Source organism: Electrona antarctica, assembly GCF_951216825.1.
Source record: "Electrona antarctica genome assembly, chromosome: 14".
Lineage (NCBI taxonomy): Eukaryota > Metazoa > Chordata > Actinopteri > Myctophiformes > Myctophidae > Electrona > Electrona antarctica.
In genome coordinates, this window is record NC_136795.1 from 21,295,809 (window position 1) to 21,312,052 (window position 16,244).

Sequence of the window (16,244 nt, forward strand, 5' to 3'; positions counted from 1 at the left end):
CAAAACTTTAGCAACAGTACAGGCTTCTTGGTTAGGCAGTGGGAAAGCCTCTGTCCACTTTGAAAAGTAATCCCCGACAACCAATATGTATTTACTGTTTCTCTGGGTCACTGGGAGAGGACCCAGAATGTCAAGTGCAATACGCTCAAAAGGCCTAGATGTCACAGATGGCTGTAAAGGAGCACATGGCAATTTCCCCTGTGTTTTACGGGACGCACAATCGACACATTGTTTCACCCACATCTTAACGTCCCCGAACCATCCCGGCCAGTAAAAACGGTCTTTCACTTTCCCCTGCAGTTTTTGTACCCCCAAATGCCCTCCCGTAGAAACACTGTGCAACTGTTTCAAGACTTCAGGTACCAGCACCCGAGGTAACACCACCTGTATCTGGGATGCAGCATCAGAATTAGCCGGGGGGATTCTCACCAATCTACCTCCTTGTACCTGGAGCTGAGCCCATACTGGGACATATTTCTGTAAGTCTGAGTGTTCAGGGATTACACCATCAGCTTGATTTTTACATTCAATTATTTGCTGTAACTCACTATCTGCCATTTGTGCCCGAGTCAACTCATCAAACTCATTAGCCACCGTAGGGGCCTCTTGCACTAGACACACTTTTGGGTTAGTCTCCAAAATAGTTTCTTGATCAAACAGCCGTTTCTTTTCAATAAAACCTGGTAGCCTAGAGAGGGCGTCAGCGTTGCTGTGTAGCTTGCCTGGACGATGGATGATGGTGTATTGAAAATTAGCCAACTGCTCAATCCAGCGGGCCAACTGCCCCTCTAAACCCTGAAAGTTATGCAGCCACCTCAGGGAATTGTGGTCAGTTCGCAACACAAACTCTTTACCCAATATAGTGCCGAAAGTGTTTGGTATAAACCACCATACCCAAAAGCTCCTTCTTAGTAGTAGCATATTTGCGTTCAGATTTGTTAAGGGCTCTACTAGCGTATGCAATGACTCGTTCTCGCCCGTCTTCCTCCTGAGATAACACTGCTCCAATCCCCACATCGCTTGCATCAGTATCCAAGATAAATGGTTTACATGGGTCTGGGTAGGCCAGAACAGGGCAGTAATCAAAGTCATTTTGAGTTGGTCAAAGGCACATTGACAGGCCTCACTCCACTGGAAGCGCTTCCCTTGCTCTGCCAGCTTATGCAAGGGACGAGCAATATCTGCAAGGTTCTTCACAAAACGCCTATAATAAGATGCTAACCCTATAAAACTGGCAACTTCCATCTGATTAGTAGGGACAGGCCACTCTCTGACTGACTCTACTTTAGCTGGGTCTGGCCCAACCCCATCAGCAGAAATGACATGGCCGAGATAATGGACTTGTGTAGAAAACAAGTTGCACTTGGAGGGTTTAACTTTGAGGTTAGCTTGTTTGAGTTTCCCCAATACATTATCCAGACATGTTAAATGTTCTTGGAAAGTGCGACCAAAACATATTATGTCATCTAGATAAACTAAACATGTTGAAATATGAAGATAAAATAAAACGCTGGTTTCTGCCCGACCGCAACGATACGTGAATTCCTTGGCCTACTGGCAGCGTGTACGTACAAGAAATGTCCTACTGATTGGTGCAGTGAGTTGAGTAACTAGAGTTATTTTTTTTAAAGAAACACTCAGGACTTTCAAATTGTCATGTGATATATATACATATTTAAAAAATCACACGTGTGTGAAGTGAGGGCCGCTCTTATCATCATCATACATCACAAAGCCCTAAACAAACATTAAAAGTCTAGACTTGGCTGCCATGACGTCATTCCAAAAGCGACACGTTGAGAGGCTAGCACCCCACAAAAAGGTTGAGAATCACTGCACTATACACTCGTTACTTTTTGCTGGTCTTAAGGATCAGTGCCATCCTCTGTCTGTGAGCCTCTGTGGTGCAAGCCTTCCTGAACGGCCTTATCTGGTCGGAGCCGTAGCCGGGGATGCACATGTTCCACTGGCGCTCCAGGTGCACCTGGACGTCCTTCACCTCCAAGGCGCTGGACTTGCGGTGACGTGCCAGCTGACATGCGGCCGTCACCACGCGGTTTACAAAGTCGTCTGCAGTCTGGAGCAGCATCTCCTCCACGTCCTCATCCAGCTGCTCCTTGGGGTCCATCTCTCTCACCAGGTCCTGTAGTTTCTTCTTACTGATCAACTGAGGTCCCTCTGGGCTGATTCTGTCCAGGAGGGTCTTCACTGGGGTTGAGGTGCTGTTAGACATCCCAGCGGCCAAGGGTGGAATGGAGAGGGGTCTGTGAATTTATAACCTCTGCTGTAGGTTCAGTTTCAAGCCAACGGACCTGCTTGAACAACCGTGATGTGCCTCTTTAACAGAGACCACAAGTGTGTCTGTAAATGGAAAAAACTAAAACTATTTATTTAGGTTTCAGTGTCGTAGCAATGTCAACATTCTAGTTTGAAGCAGAAAATGCTGCTCCAAGAATGCCTCTGTTTTGCTGTTATATACTAGCGCTGTTAGAACTAATGCCTGTCGGTTTATGATGTCAGTCATCTATGAGGTCAGTGCTATAATGTTGGCCATCTCCATATTTGGACATATTTGGATGCAGACAGACAGACGAAAAAGAGGTACCTGTGCTTGGACTCGGAGGACAGTCTATGACGTCAGTCTTCTATGATGTCAGTACTGTGACATCAGGCATCTCCATATTTAGGCACATACCGAGTCGACAGATACACAGAGTTGGACAGACAGACAGACAGACAGACAGACGGAAGCTGTCATGTCATCACACACTCTTTTTCCTTCTGTTTCTGTTCTGTATATCAGCATCTTTGTCGTTCGCACCATCGCTTCCCTTTTTACTAACTTTCCCCTTACACTATAAGAATGATTGAAATGCAGGTCAAAGAATGCATGGTGTCAGCTCCAGGAAAAGCCATCCTTCACGGAGAACATGCGGTTGTTCATGGAAAAGTGGCTCTGGCAGTGAGTTTGAACATGAGAACATATTTATGGTTGAAGTCAAGCTCTACGGGTAAAGTTTCTGTCAATCTTCCAAACATCGACACGTTCGTCTGCTGGGATCTGTCTGACATGAAGAGGCTTCTTCCCGCCTCTAATGATAAGAAGAAGGAGGTCAAAGTGCCGGATGAGGGACTTCTAAGGAGAATACATGAATTTATCTGTGTCACCGATGGGAACTTGGACACTTGCAGCATGGCCACCATATCATTCCTCTACATGTACCTCTCCCTGTTTGGATCAGGAGATTTGCCCAGTATGACAGTGACCGTGTGGTCTGAGTTGCCGACCGGAGCAGGTCTTGGATCAAGCGCTGCCCTCTCAGTGTGCCTCTCGGCTGCTCTGCTCTGTGCCAGCGGAGCCATTCCCACCGCTCTCAAAGAGCGGGGCAACACCGGCAGCTGGAGTCAGCAACACATGGAGCTAATCAACAGCTGGGCATTCCAAGGGGAGACGATCATCCATGGTGACCCTTCCGGGGTGGACAACGCCGTGGGCACATGGGGCGGCATGCTGAGGTTCTCGTCTGGGAAGATGACACCGCTGAGCAGGGCGCCATCGCTGAGAATCCTCCTCACAAACACCAAAGTGCCACGTAGCACCAAGGCGCTTGTCGCCGGGGTGAAGGACAAAATTGACAAGTTTCCCTCTATCATGTACCCTGTGCTCGAGTCAGTGGATGCGATTTCCTGCACTTGCGAGAAGGCCCTGTCCGAGATGAGCAGTGAAGCCGTCACAGGAGAGCACTACGATGTTCTGGAGGAGCTTATTGACATGAACCAGCACCAGCTGAATGTGATGGGTGTTGGACACCCTGCTCTGGACACACTGTGCCGCCTCACTCTGGCCAGAGGACTTCACACAAAGCTGACGGGTGCTGGAGGAGGCGGGTGTGGCATAACCCTCCTAAGACCTGAGACGGATCGCTCAGTTATCCAGAACACCGTACAGGACCTGCAAGGCTCTGGCTTTGACTGCTGGGAAACCAGCGTCGGTGGCCCCGGTGTGCAGCAGCATTCTGCTCTTTCTGTGAAGGAGGGCATTTTTGAAAGGTTTAACCACATGAACCCTAGTGTCCCTATTCTGGGCATGTCATAATAGGCAAGCGTTCAGTGAAAATGGGCTGATCTACAAGCTCACAACACGTTGCAAGCTTGTAGATTGGTTATTTTTGTCAAAGACATTAAGGTGTAGAGAGAAAAAGTAGGGACCAATAGGGCCCCAGTGGAATATATAAAGAGATATATATTTTTGGAATGAAAATGCGCGAGCAGAGCGCAAGTACTGTTTTCGGCTGCGTATGTCTTTGAATCCTTCGGCCAATCGAGGATTGTGAATTTTGGTGAAACACTCGGCCAATCAGGAACCACCGTTTTTACATAAACATACTCCCTGTCCCTCGGCCAATCAGGGATTGACGGCTAATGACGTAACTATGTATGTTTGGGTGGTCACCATCAAAAATACGTATGTATGTATATATATATAAAATAATATGTGTAACTTATATGTAGGACACTTAAAACATTTCGAACACATTGTAGTGGATATCTCGAACGGGATTTATATAGACTCAGATGTTTCAATAACTTGATTGAGGTAAGTTGCGTGCTCTGCTCGCACACAAGTAGGCCATTCATGGCCAACTTGTGTGCAAAGCGCAAGTTGGCAGCTCGACAGAGTGCATTTCTAGTTTATTTTGTGCAGGACGCAGCAGCAGTGATTGCATGTGAAAAGTCTCCAGGTGTGTTTAGAGCTCTTTGTCCAGTAGATGGCAGCAAAGTTGCATTGTTTTAGCAGCGACCAGAATGACTGATTTTTAAAGAGTTACTCACATTGTACATTGGAGTGTGACTTACAGGACAGGACAATCTAAATGCCCTCTCTTTATATATAGCCCCTCCTATGTCCAGCTTTGAGGGGTTGTGTATTACACAAACATTGAATGCCCAGATTTGAGTGTATTGAAGACAAAAGTGAGGATGCAAATTGTGATTTGCCAGAATGAGATGATGTATGATGATAAGAGCAGCCCTCACTTCACACAGGTGTGATTTTCTTCATCAAATTGATTCCCAGAATGAGGTTAGCCTATTAGGCACAAAGATTCTGATGAGATTTTAAAAAAATCTGTTTTTAACAAATCTGACAAAATGCAGGAATAGAAGTATGTTCGATTCAAGGGGATGACAATATTGGAGGTGGTGTGCAAGGGGTCATGGAGAAGTTTTAAATGTTTGTGGTCGGTGTCTACTGAAGGAGAGTCATAAGGCTCATCCTTTGATCACAGAGCCTTTGCCATAATTTGACTCTTTTCAAATCAAAATAAAACTGGTAAAGTTAAGTGCTCTCTACAGATGGAACAGAGATGTCCACACACATGGACAGGCTGCCAGAACCAAGATCAAAATTTGTGCTCAACCAAAAACATCCAAAACCATAAACATTTTTCAAACTAAAACAAATTTTATTTGCCAGCTTAAATCAGCTTGTAAAAAATAGTTTGGGATGTTAACTTTTCAACTACAGTAAAATCCTCTGTGTAAATGAATCCACTGGTAACTCCCTGACAGTATACAAATCTCTGCTGTTGGGAAGAAACCACCTACAGTAACTCCAATGTTCATTTTTCAGGAAATGAAAAATAAAAATAAAAAAAATCTGGAAATTAAGTAAACCTTATATTTAAAACAAAGCAATACTGCCTCATCAAAGTTGGTATTGTGACTTTATATATTGTCAATTACTTGCATGAGAGGGAGAGAGGTGGTGGCGGCAGCTGCTTTAGCAGACGGTTTGAGGGTACAATGGAGTTAAGAGGTTTGTCCGAAGTGCTTTTTAATGTTTTTCATTGGTTCAATATTATTTTAACCAATCAAATGGACCTGTATTCTTTGAATTTGGTTATATTTATACACAGAACACTGACGACTTTACTGTGTACTGGATCTATCCCAGACACATTGTTTAGTGTGTACCACAAATATACAGTACATTGTATATTATCCTAGATCAGTGCATCGGCCACTAATCAAAGTCAAATAATAACCACACTTTCAACCTTCCTAAGGTTACATCTTTTTTACACAAATACATTTTATCTGAGGTTCTTTTTAAAAAGGCACATCAGATGAAAACATCCAAGCGCGTTATCACAGAAACGGCGATATTGTGTGCGCCGCTGCTTTCTGCACATGTGGGCAAGTTACTGCAGACATCTTCATTTATACATTAATAAATACAGTAAGGGATGCCACGTAGAATGGCAGCGTTGAAGTCCCTTCAATTCCTTTGAAGAAGAGCGCACACAAGTGGTGACAGAAGTCCTTCACTGACTGGCTCGTGGCAGTGCTGTGCAGGGGCTTACTTGGCCTTCTTGTATTTTCTCATGAATGAAGCTATGGAGCTGGCGATCTCGCTGCTTTTCTTGTTCTGTCCAAAATACTCCACAAACTCTCCGTCTGGGTCCACAAGGTACATGATGATCGTGTGATCCACCTGCAGGTGACCCCCCAAAAAAAGGGAGATTAATACTTAACTTCTATGTCGCCGAGTTCACAACGTGTCCATTTATGCTACTGTATTTACAGACATGTACAGTATAACCACCATATTGTGTATTCTATGCCTGTGTAATGTATGCATCTTCAACTGAACATCTGTTGATATCACAACAGTGATAACTGATAATAACACATACATGGATATGCATATGTGATATCACTACAGCCTAGAATTATTTAATTGGGAGGGGGGGACGACGACGACCAAAACCCCTTACATATCGTTGCTGTCGGGCAGTTATCTCCGTATTTTAAGAACATTGTTATTTCGTACATTAACACCATACTTGATCATACTACAGTGTGTGGCTGGGCGCCCACTGTATTGTGAATTTATTTGTAATGTATGTTGTTTTTTAAATACATTTTTGCAAATATGAAATAGCCCAAAATAGGTACACTAGATTGAGAGTGAAAGCGGACAACTCACAATGTAGTCGTTGTCCTCATCCTTTGGTCCTTGACTGTAATATACCCTGTACGCTCTGGAGACCTGATCCACCTGTGCCTGGGACCCTGTCAGGCCTATGAGCTTTGGGGAGAATTCTGGGGGGAAACAACAGTGGTATGTGTTAACCTATCAGGTTAAAAATAGTTTTCTGAAAAACTGTTGCTATATCAGTGGTTTTCAAACTTGATCATATCAAGCACCCCCAATATTATATGGATTTATATATGGATTCTCAAAAATGTTTTAGTTCCAGGGACCTCGAGAGTTAAAATGCTTGCTTTAAAAATATATACAGTATATTCAAAGATTTAAACAAATGTTCACGATTTTTTAATAGCCAAAGTATAAAATAATGTTTTAGTTCAAATCTAAAATTACACAGATGCATTCCAAGTTTCAATGGGTTAAGACTCAAAGCTGCTGAATGAATACATGGAACCTGTGATGCTGTATGGATAACGTGTACATCAGTGTAACTGAATGCATGACTCCATAATGTGCCCTTCTGTGTACATTATAGGATGCATTCATGTGCACTGGAATCTGGATGGCTTGCACAATCCATGCTGCTCTCCCTCTGTGTGTGTGCGTGTATATGTGTGTGTGTGTGTGTGTGTGTGTGTGTGTGTGTGTTATATGAAAGGAAACCATGAAAGGCACCAACTTGCTCATCAGGAGCAATCAGTGTCTTGCTCGAGAACACTTAAAACACACAGCCAGGAGGCTCATTGTGGACGTTCTTAGCTTGTAGCGGTACCTTTTACATAAGCAGCCATAGCTTCTGGTGTGTCTCTGTCTGGATCAATGGTGATGAGAATAGGTGTTATGTCAGGCAGAGATTTGATTCCATCTGTGGAAAAGAAAGGAAAAACACAAGAGCAGGACATTTGATGAGACAATGGCATATTTAATTGATATTAACAACATTAAGCCTGGAATCCCCATGGGCAAATCTTCTCCAAAAAAATAAAGAATGTTTACATTTATATTCTGCATTATTAACATTTTCTTCTAAATTCTTTATGGTGAAGTAAAGAATAGCTTAATATAGAGCATAACCCATTAAGGGCTGAGGCTGATTCTACAGAATCCTTCTAAATCAGTACCGGTAGTATTCCAAACTTTGGGGAGGACCTCCCTGACCAGGGACCCCCCCTGACCCACTGTGTTTCACATAGCAGATGCACAAGCTTGTATATCTGCTATTTTTGAACAGCCATGGCTAAAATCGAAAATGACACAGATGCTTTAATGGCTGTTAACGGACTGTGTCCACACAAAGCATCTTTTGAGCTCCCAGCGCCTTTTTGCCATGCATTTCTATCATAAAGCCACAGTAGCATCACGTTTCAGCACTCTGTGCTTATGTTATTTGGACGCTCTGAGTGCCTATTTGAAGAAAACAGTTAAACTTTTGGGAGAGCGCCCCTCATCAAAGTCACTTTCCTATGCTGAGGCTTGGAGAGACACGTCCACAAGCACTGAGCAGAGGTGCATGTATAGCCATGATATACAAAGTGCTCTTCTGCTCAAAAACAAAAACATTTCTGTGGTTAAAATATACATCTGCTCTGCGTTGTTAAAGATATTGCTGCTGTTTGGCAGAAACCTCCATATTCTAACTTTTTGTGTTTTTACCGTACATTATTGCCCTACTTCAGGGGTTCCCAAACTGTGGTGCGCGAACACCTTCTAGGGGGTGCGTGACATGAAAAGGGTAATGCCGGTTTTATGGTGTTATTTAGCACAAACGGCAAAATCCGGTAAACCACTATTGTAAGGAGATAGAGCAGCTGCAGGAGTATACAGCAGCTGCATGTCTCTCAGTGCAGTGACATTCTGTGATTATTTGCCATCATCATTGTCACGGGGCAACCCGTGCCCTATAAACATACATTGATGGAGAACAATGCTCATACCTAAATTACACAGTTGCATCCCTAACTTTGCCGGCCGGCTTGGAAGACTGTGTTAATGGACAATTGGACATGAGTGCATATTTTTATTATTGTAGCTCACAGTGAATTGTAAAAGAGAACAAGTATGTACTTTGCAAATATTGTCACAGTATATGTTTGGTGTCATTTGGGTTTAATTATGATTGGTTGGCACCTGGCTCTCCTGCAGTACAGGTGATCCTCTTGACTGAGTGGAGGAAGGTACCAAGTGCTAAAGAGCAGGAGGGGGTGTCTGTCTGGTTTACAAGAGCTCTTATGTTATGTTTTCTATTTATCTTGATGTTGTGTAATGTATCTGAAATGTATTCGAATTGGTTTAGTTAAAGTAGGTAATTGTGTAAGTTAACTCATGGGCCATGGTTAGCCAGATGTTGAGTTAAGTGGGTTACCAATTACAGAACTGTTCCTTGGTATAGTCTTGCCTAGTATAAGAGGGAGGCTACAGGGGCAGTGAGTTAGTTCAGTTTGGCTTGAGACAACCAGAAGGTAACACCCAGGGGGCCTGCCAGGGGGCCTGCCATTGCAGGGTTTATATCCTACACAGTTTCTCAAGTCTGGGTTTGTTTCCCTAATTTGTTTTCAAGTGTTCTTTTTATGTAGTCTTTAGTGTTTTGTTTTGTTCGAGGCCTTTCCACTGTGAATAACCTGTATCGGGGAGAAATAAAACACCCTAAAAGGTATTGCTGGATTCTGTCACTTTTTGGAGCCTTGGCCACTCGGCCAACTTTACAATCAAAATGTATCATTTTCAGCCAAATACTGACGAGACTTAGCACTGGGGGGTGCGTCAGCTAGGTCAGGAGGTAACAGGGGGTGCACGGCCAATCAAATTTGGGGACCACTGCCCTACTCGATCAGCGTCACACAAGCATCAAAAGTGCTACTTTTTGAGCTTGTAGATATGATACTTTTGAATTTGAATCCTGAAAAAAATAACAGTTTTTGAATTATGGGACGTTATCCAAAGTGCTCTGCTGCGCAAAAGAAAACACTTTCTGTGGATACGGCCTCTTTGTGGTAGAAATAAATAATCTGGAAATAAACTTAAGTCCAATCAGGAAGCACGCAAATCTCAAAAAAATGATACAGGTGCTGAACAAAAATATGTACAATAATGTGCAAACTGCCTTCCTTCATCAAAAATAAATAATCTGCCTCTGCATTGTTAATGACATTGTTGCGGTCGGGTTCTTATCGCCATATTCTAACTTTGTGTTTTTTTCATAAATTAACACTCTACTTGATCATACTACAGCGTCACACAAAAGCATCAAAGGTAGCAGATGCCCAAGCTAGTTTGAGCTTGTCAATCTGCTACTTTTAAATTTGAATCACAAAAAGTACATATGAGGTTTCAACCCGACAGAGACAATATATTACGTTACCTATCTCATCCACCGCTTCGATCATTTTCTCTATCTCGTCTGGGCAGATGTCCGGGCAGTGTGTGAATCCAAAATAGATCAGGACCCACTGGCCAAAGAAGTCTTCGTTCTTTTGGGGTTTATTGTCTTGATCGATGAGGGAGAATGGACCCCCGAGCAACGGCTTTCCCATTGACTTGGTCCTCTGCTTTTCAATCACTGCAAAACAAAAACACAATCATTACTGGTTTCATTATAGAGTAACATTCTTCAAAATGTTATAGCTTGTATTATTCAAGGTAGGACCTTGTATTATTCAAGTTTACAACACATTTTGCACCTTAATCCCATGTACCAAGCACTGACTCTTGTCTTTTTTTAGCACCTCAATAATGTCCACAGTATATCATGTACACTACTATACATTTTTCTTCAGTATACAGATCTTTGATTGATCTCTCTTGCCCCTTGCACCCCTTCATTCTTCCCTTTCCGTTTTTCTATGGAAATAACAAAACGATACAACTTGCTCAAAAACTAATTTCACCCACTTTTTTTTTTACTTCTGTGTTTAACACAACTCTAATCACTGGTAAAATGGTGCATTTATATAGCGCCTTTATCCAAGGTGCTTTACATAGATTGTGCATTACATTCACCCATTCACACACACATTCATACACCGATGGCGGCGGAAACCATGCAAGGCACAAACCAGCACATTAGGAGCAATTAGGGGTTCAGTGTCTTGCTCAAGGACACTTCGACACTAACTCTGGGGGAGCCCGGGTTCGAACTGGCAACCTTGCGGTTACCATCCAGCCACTCTACCCCTGAGCCACCGCCGCTGGTATGATCCAACTAATCTATCGGATGGTGACAGTTGAAATGCTCTTACATTCTTCCTTCTCTTTCTTGAAGTACTTCATTCCTCCGAGGAGAGCCCCTCCGATTGCCATCGTCAATGCTAATGATTTCCACGTCACAGGCTGTGGAAGAGATGACCAGAAAGTAGTTCAGCGTTATTGTAGTTTTCTATTCTTTATTTGATTTTGTCATTCTTATTTAATTCGGTTTCAGTTAGTTTCCACTTACCAGTGGGTTTGCTTGTTTAGTGTATTTTATTATTATTATTATAATGGGGTAATTTGTCAGTGGTAAGATTTAGGGAGATTTAAGTCATTCTAGAACAGCTAACGGTTGTTGTAGTGATGTAGTCTAACAAACATTTGGTAGTTGATTCTACCAGTTGATTCGGAGTCATTTTGTTTTTTTCTTGAATTCTGTAGATATAACCCTTACATGACACAACTACTAGCACGTACATAGTCATTGTGAAATCATTCAACATTATAATGTTCAGTTCTCAACGTCACCAACCTGAAAAGGCTGATCTATTTTAGCCGCAATTTGCAACTCTAGATTTTTTTATAATGGGATGAATCTAGAGTTGCAATACCCTCCATTGACTCCCCACTCATCCAATTTGCGTTTGCGATCTGCTTGTCTTAAACAACGTTAAACTCACCAACATTGCAGCTGTAGTCCAAGCTTGAATTATCCTCTTTCAATCTGCCGAGCTTGTTTTTCATAAAAATCCCCCGTAGACACGTTATGAGCTACTTTCTGTCAAGACATCCTCTGCAGGTGATTCTTTTTCTAAGTGTTGCAGTTTGGAAGCACTCGTTTTCTTTAACGGGTCGCGCTGCTGCCTCCTGCATTATGTGCAAATTCTAAACAGGTGGTACACAGGGCCGTTCAGTGACTTACAACGAGTGCTTCCAAACTCCAGCACAAAAAGAATCACCTGCACAGAATTTCTTGACAGAAAGTAGCTCATAACATGTCTATGGGGGATTTTTATGAAAAACAAGCTCGGCAGATTGAAAGAGGATAATTCAAGCTTGGACTACAGCTGCAATGTTGGTGAGTTTAACGTTGTTTAAGACAAGCAGACCGCAAACGCAAATTGGATGAGTGGGGAGTCAATGGAGGGTATTGCAACTCTAGATTCATCCCATTATAAAAAAAATCTAGAGTTGCAAATTGTTGGCTAGATCTATCTATGCTCTCTACATGTACGATTGTACACAGTCACAGACAACCTCATTTTACACATTTGTTGATTCAATAAATGGTCAACCAAATTAACGCCTTTCGTCAAGGACATACACCCATTACAGGTTTGTTATTTAGTATATAAAGGAAATCAAGCACCCAACCATGTAGACTAGATTCTAGAATCTAGAAGAAAGCATGCTGTCCTGCTGTGAGTAGCCCCTCTCGGAACCCTCGTAAAAGGTTTCTGACATTTGGATGTTTACCTTTTACGGAGGGTCCCTTCTCAGTTGTCGCCCGCAACATGGCGATTCTGGGATACACACGGACTTGGCCTCGCATATGTTCTTGCTGCGCTATTTGAGTGGTGGTTATATGTCTCTAAAGAAGCATATAAGAGCTATAGTAGACAATGGAGACAACCGAACCCCCCGCGAACGGTGCAGAAGCCGTTACGTATTTTTAATCTTTGTCAGACCGTTTTGGCAGCTCTGAAATTCTCCCTTCCTCACTTCCCATGTCCCGCCTCCCGAGCGGTGGCTGGCTAGCTGTTACTGCCTCTGATTGGCCGACCGCATACATGCAGGATGTTTTTCAGAGCTGCCAAAACGGTCTGACAAAGATTAAAAATACTTAACGGCTTCTGCACCGTTCGCGGGGGGTTCGGTTGTCTCCGTTGTCTCCTATAGCTCTTATATGCTTCTTTAGAGACATATAACCACCACTCAAATAGCGCAGCAAGAACATATGCGAGGCCAAGTCCGTGTGTATCCCAGAATCGCCATGTTGCGGGCGACAACTGAGAAGGGACCCTCCGTAAAAGGTAAACATCCAAATGTCAGAAACCTTTTACGAGGGTTCCGAGAGGGGCTATGCTGTGAGATGACACTGACAGTACAGTACATAGTAAAACCATCGGTGTTCGTTTAAAATTACCCTGCCTAATGCCTATGTGTGTGACAAACTGACATTTTGATGAATTGAAAATGGTGGGCCCTATTGTAAACAAGTGTAATGCTTTGTCGTCCACTCACAGTTAACAGTTTTTCTATTGAGTTGTACTTGAAATGTACTGTAATTCTGCAAACTGTTATAAATCAATCAAACAGACAGACAGACACACTGACTCACAGCTATGGTACTTACCCCCAACTTTTTGACACCACCAGAGGGCGGTGGTGGGAGGGAGGAAAACGCTCTGGTTGAGGTTAATTCAGGCAACAACCATCGTGTTGTTGTCCTCCGAGTCCTATGGCAGCACTCTTTAACCTGCTGGGTATGAATGAAACATTGTGGACATGTCATAGAGAAGAAATAAACCACGTTAGACAGACATGTGATGTAACCCTCATGCAGCCTCCATCATCATGCCGTGGGAATGACAGTGACCTACCGGTAGCAGCCAGTGGACTGTCCTCCGTGGTGAAGCAGCACTGTGACTGTGTGTCAGTCTCTGTAGTTGTCCATAATGGGGACATTTCGACAGCAACACGCTGCGATGCGACAGCAGCAGCAGACACGACATGTTGTGAACAGAACAAGTCGCAGCTATGCTCATGCTGCTGCAGCTCTGTTTGTACGGTCCAATGCACAGACACAAGGAAGTATAATAACAAGTTTACACACCGCCGAACTGCAGACCGGAAGACCTGGAGTCAGATTTTATCAATCTAACAACGTTGTGTCATTCAGGACGCTGTGATAACACACCGCTCCCAGGCCGGGTAGTAAATGGCAGTTTAGAGCCCATACCCCGGGGGGGACAGCCGCGCTGTGATTGGCTGGTCAGTTGTTAGGCGACCATTAACCAAAACTATTGCCCTTTAAACAACTATTAGACCAATATTGATTTTGTAATTAATGATGTACTAAGCACGTTTAATTTACACTACACAAAAATGACTTACTTTTTAAAGTGTTTCCTCCTTGTCAGTGGTAATAGCTCACAAACGATTAGCCAATCACAGCGTGACAGTCCTCCCAGGCAATGGGATCCATAACCGGATGTCGCGTACGCCGGTGTCTTCGTTTTGATTATAGTATGAAGTATGAACATACTGACATCTACCGACGTTATACTGTACTGTAATGCAACACACACACACACACACACACACACACACACAAGGCGCTATATTTATTGTCACATGCTGGATGATTTATTATGGAACATGTATTTATTTGTATACTAAATTTACTTCATCATTTGACAAAAATAAATATGGTAGTTCTTCAAATGCCCAGCATATAGCCTTTCAAACTTCTGCAAATCATGGTCCAAACAACCTAATCAAGGAAGAAATATGTACACAAGTCCTACAACTACAAGGTGATATCAATCAACCTGTATAATTGTGCTGATTTGACACACTGGCCACATTTACATGCAGACATTCATTCGGAATGAATGGATTCATTCCAGTCATGAGAATAAAAATGCTCATGTAAACACCTCAATTGGAATAGAATATCCCATTCCGAATGAATTTTCATTCGGGTCTGAAGGGGTGGTATATACCGTTTGCATCGGTATAGAGCTACCATATAAACACCTTATTCCGAACGCTTCCCCGTTTGGAATACATGAATTATTTTGCGCATGTCCATGCTGTGACGTTAAACATAAACAGGAAGAGAAACAGCAGCACATGGGCACAATAATACAAGCTGACACTGGACTGGAGCACTGGAGGATCGAACAGAGAGGACAATTCTCATTGTTCAATCCAAATTTCCAGAATAATGTTTAGTTTAAACAAAATGTGTGTGGACACATAACTAGTAACATTTCTGCACTTGCGCAGGAAACCAGGTTCAAATCCGGGGTAGAAGAGGAAAGTTACATTGTCCTGCTTTAACATCATAGCATTAATCATAGCTGGTAACACTATCATAGACGGACGCACACACACGCTTGCTTACTATGCACGCACGCACACACACACACACACACACACACACATCTAATTTATATGCGTGTTTGCGGGAAATAAGGGTGCTGCGGAGCGCGAATTACGCACGGGGAGCAATGCCCATTCGATTCTGTCAACTGCAGGTTGTTTATAGCAGAAACGAATATCTCATATCTTTGGTGGGCCCAAATAAAATAAAATAAAAAGAATAGGCCAGCCTACATCATTTAGTAGTAGGCCTAGCCTAGGCTACTATAGCGTTGACGAGGTTGTTGAGGAGGAGGAAGATTACGAGGGTGACAGCTATCTGTATGTTCTGAGATGGACTGCGGTCACCGCAGTTATATTTTATTTTCCAAATGCTGCTAATGTATTTTAGTGTTCTGACGGCCAGGCCGCTGTGACAACTGACTGCTGCTGTAAATGTTAGGCTATATGGGAATGTGTTGTTGGGATGGAAATGTATAGGCTATTATATCATTGGTTATATTTAGAGCCTATAGGCTATTGTGTGTAACGTCATGGTACATACAGTATATAGTTAGTTTCATTCCAAATTATTTTGGGCCTATAGCCTATTAAATGATTATGAGAGGTTACCTACCAGCACCTGTCATCAACCACAGCTTGTACCCATCTGAGGGAGGGAGGATAGGGATGTGTGTCCCATCTATAATCCCCATAATTTGGGGAATGCGGTGTGCTGCCTGGAACCGCTCCGCATGGCCTCCTCCTCATTTGGGACACGGGCAAGTTGTCGAATCGGCCCACCCAATCCCCTTGCAAAACATGTATGTGAATTTATGGACTGTGCTTTTGTGTATGCCGAATTGATTTGCTACTAGCCTGTATTCCCCACAGCTCCCTAATTTATAAAGCACTATGGCCACTCGCATCATTAGAGGAATGGGCGCTCTGACCGTAACCTCGTCAGGGGCCA

The 16,244-nt window shown here is 43.1% G+C and overlaps 3 protein-coding genes across 4 annotated transcripts; 1 reads left to right on the top strand and 2 right to left on the bottom strand.

Moving 5' to 3' along the window:
- Nucleotides 1-1,849: 1,849 nt before the first annotated feature.
- On the bottom strand, nucleotides 1,850-2,668 carry LOC306937068 (transcription initiation factor TFIID subunit 12-like; the record flags this gene model as incomplete). Its single annotated transcript, XM_079520741.1, has 2 exons — nucleotides 1,850-2,264; nucleotides 2,661-2,668. 2 exons carry the CDS (start codon nucleotides 2,666-2,668, stop codon nucleotides 1,850-1,852), a joined length of 423 nt encoding a protein of 140 aa, XP_079376867.1.
- Nucleotides 2,669-2,872: 204 nt separating this feature from the next.
- On the top strand, nucleotides 2,873-4,096 carry LOC306937069 (mevalonate kinase-like; the record flags this gene model as incomplete). Its single annotated transcript, XM_079520742.1, has 1 exon — nucleotides 2,873-4,096. One exon carries the CDS (start codon nucleotides 2,873-2,875, stop codon nucleotides 4,094-4,096), a length of 1,224 nt encoding a protein of 407 aa, XP_079376868.1.
- Nucleotides 4,097-5,229: 1,133 nt separating this feature from the next.
- LOC306937395 (protein SCO1 homolog, mitochondrial-like) lies at nucleotides 5,230-14,142 on the bottom strand. 2 transcript variants are annotated; one of them, XM_079521131.1, is made up of 7 exons: nucleotides 13,786-14,142; nucleotides 13,539-13,661; nucleotides 11,233-11,323; nucleotides 10,356-10,553; nucleotides 7,770-7,862; nucleotides 6,992-7,107; nucleotides 5,230-6,496 (listed from the first exon to the last, which is right to left on the bottom strand). In XM_079521131.1, exons 1-7 carry the CDS (start codon nucleotides 13,948-13,950, stop codon nucleotides 6,362-6,364), a joined length of 921 nt encoding a protein of 306 aa, XP_079377257.1. In that variant the 5' UTR covers nucleotides 13,951-14,142; the 3' UTR covers nucleotides 5,230-6,361. The 2 variants fall into 2 exon arrangements, with proteins under 2 accessions (XP_079377257.1, XP_079377256.1); XM_079521130.1 differs by having other exon boundaries at nucleotides 5,231-6,496; nucleotides 13,539-13,664; nucleotides 13,786-14,139.
- Nucleotides 14,143-16,244: the final 2,102 nt, after the last annotated feature.

Excerpts from the sequence above, each read along its gene's own strand:
- LOC306937395 (XM_079521130.1), bottom strand. The coding sequence starts at position 13,950 with ATGAGCATAGCTGCGACTTGTTCTGTTCACAACATGTCGTGTCTGCTG. Across the intron at positions 11,324-13,538 it reads GTGGTGTCAAAAAGTTGGGG|CCTGTGACGTGGAAATCATT; the intron begins GTAAGTACCATA and ends TCTCTTCCACAG. Across the intron at positions 6,497-6,991 it reads ATGAGGACAACGACTACATT|GTGGATCACACGATCATCAT; the intron begins GTGAGTTGTCCG and ends GGTCACCTGCAG.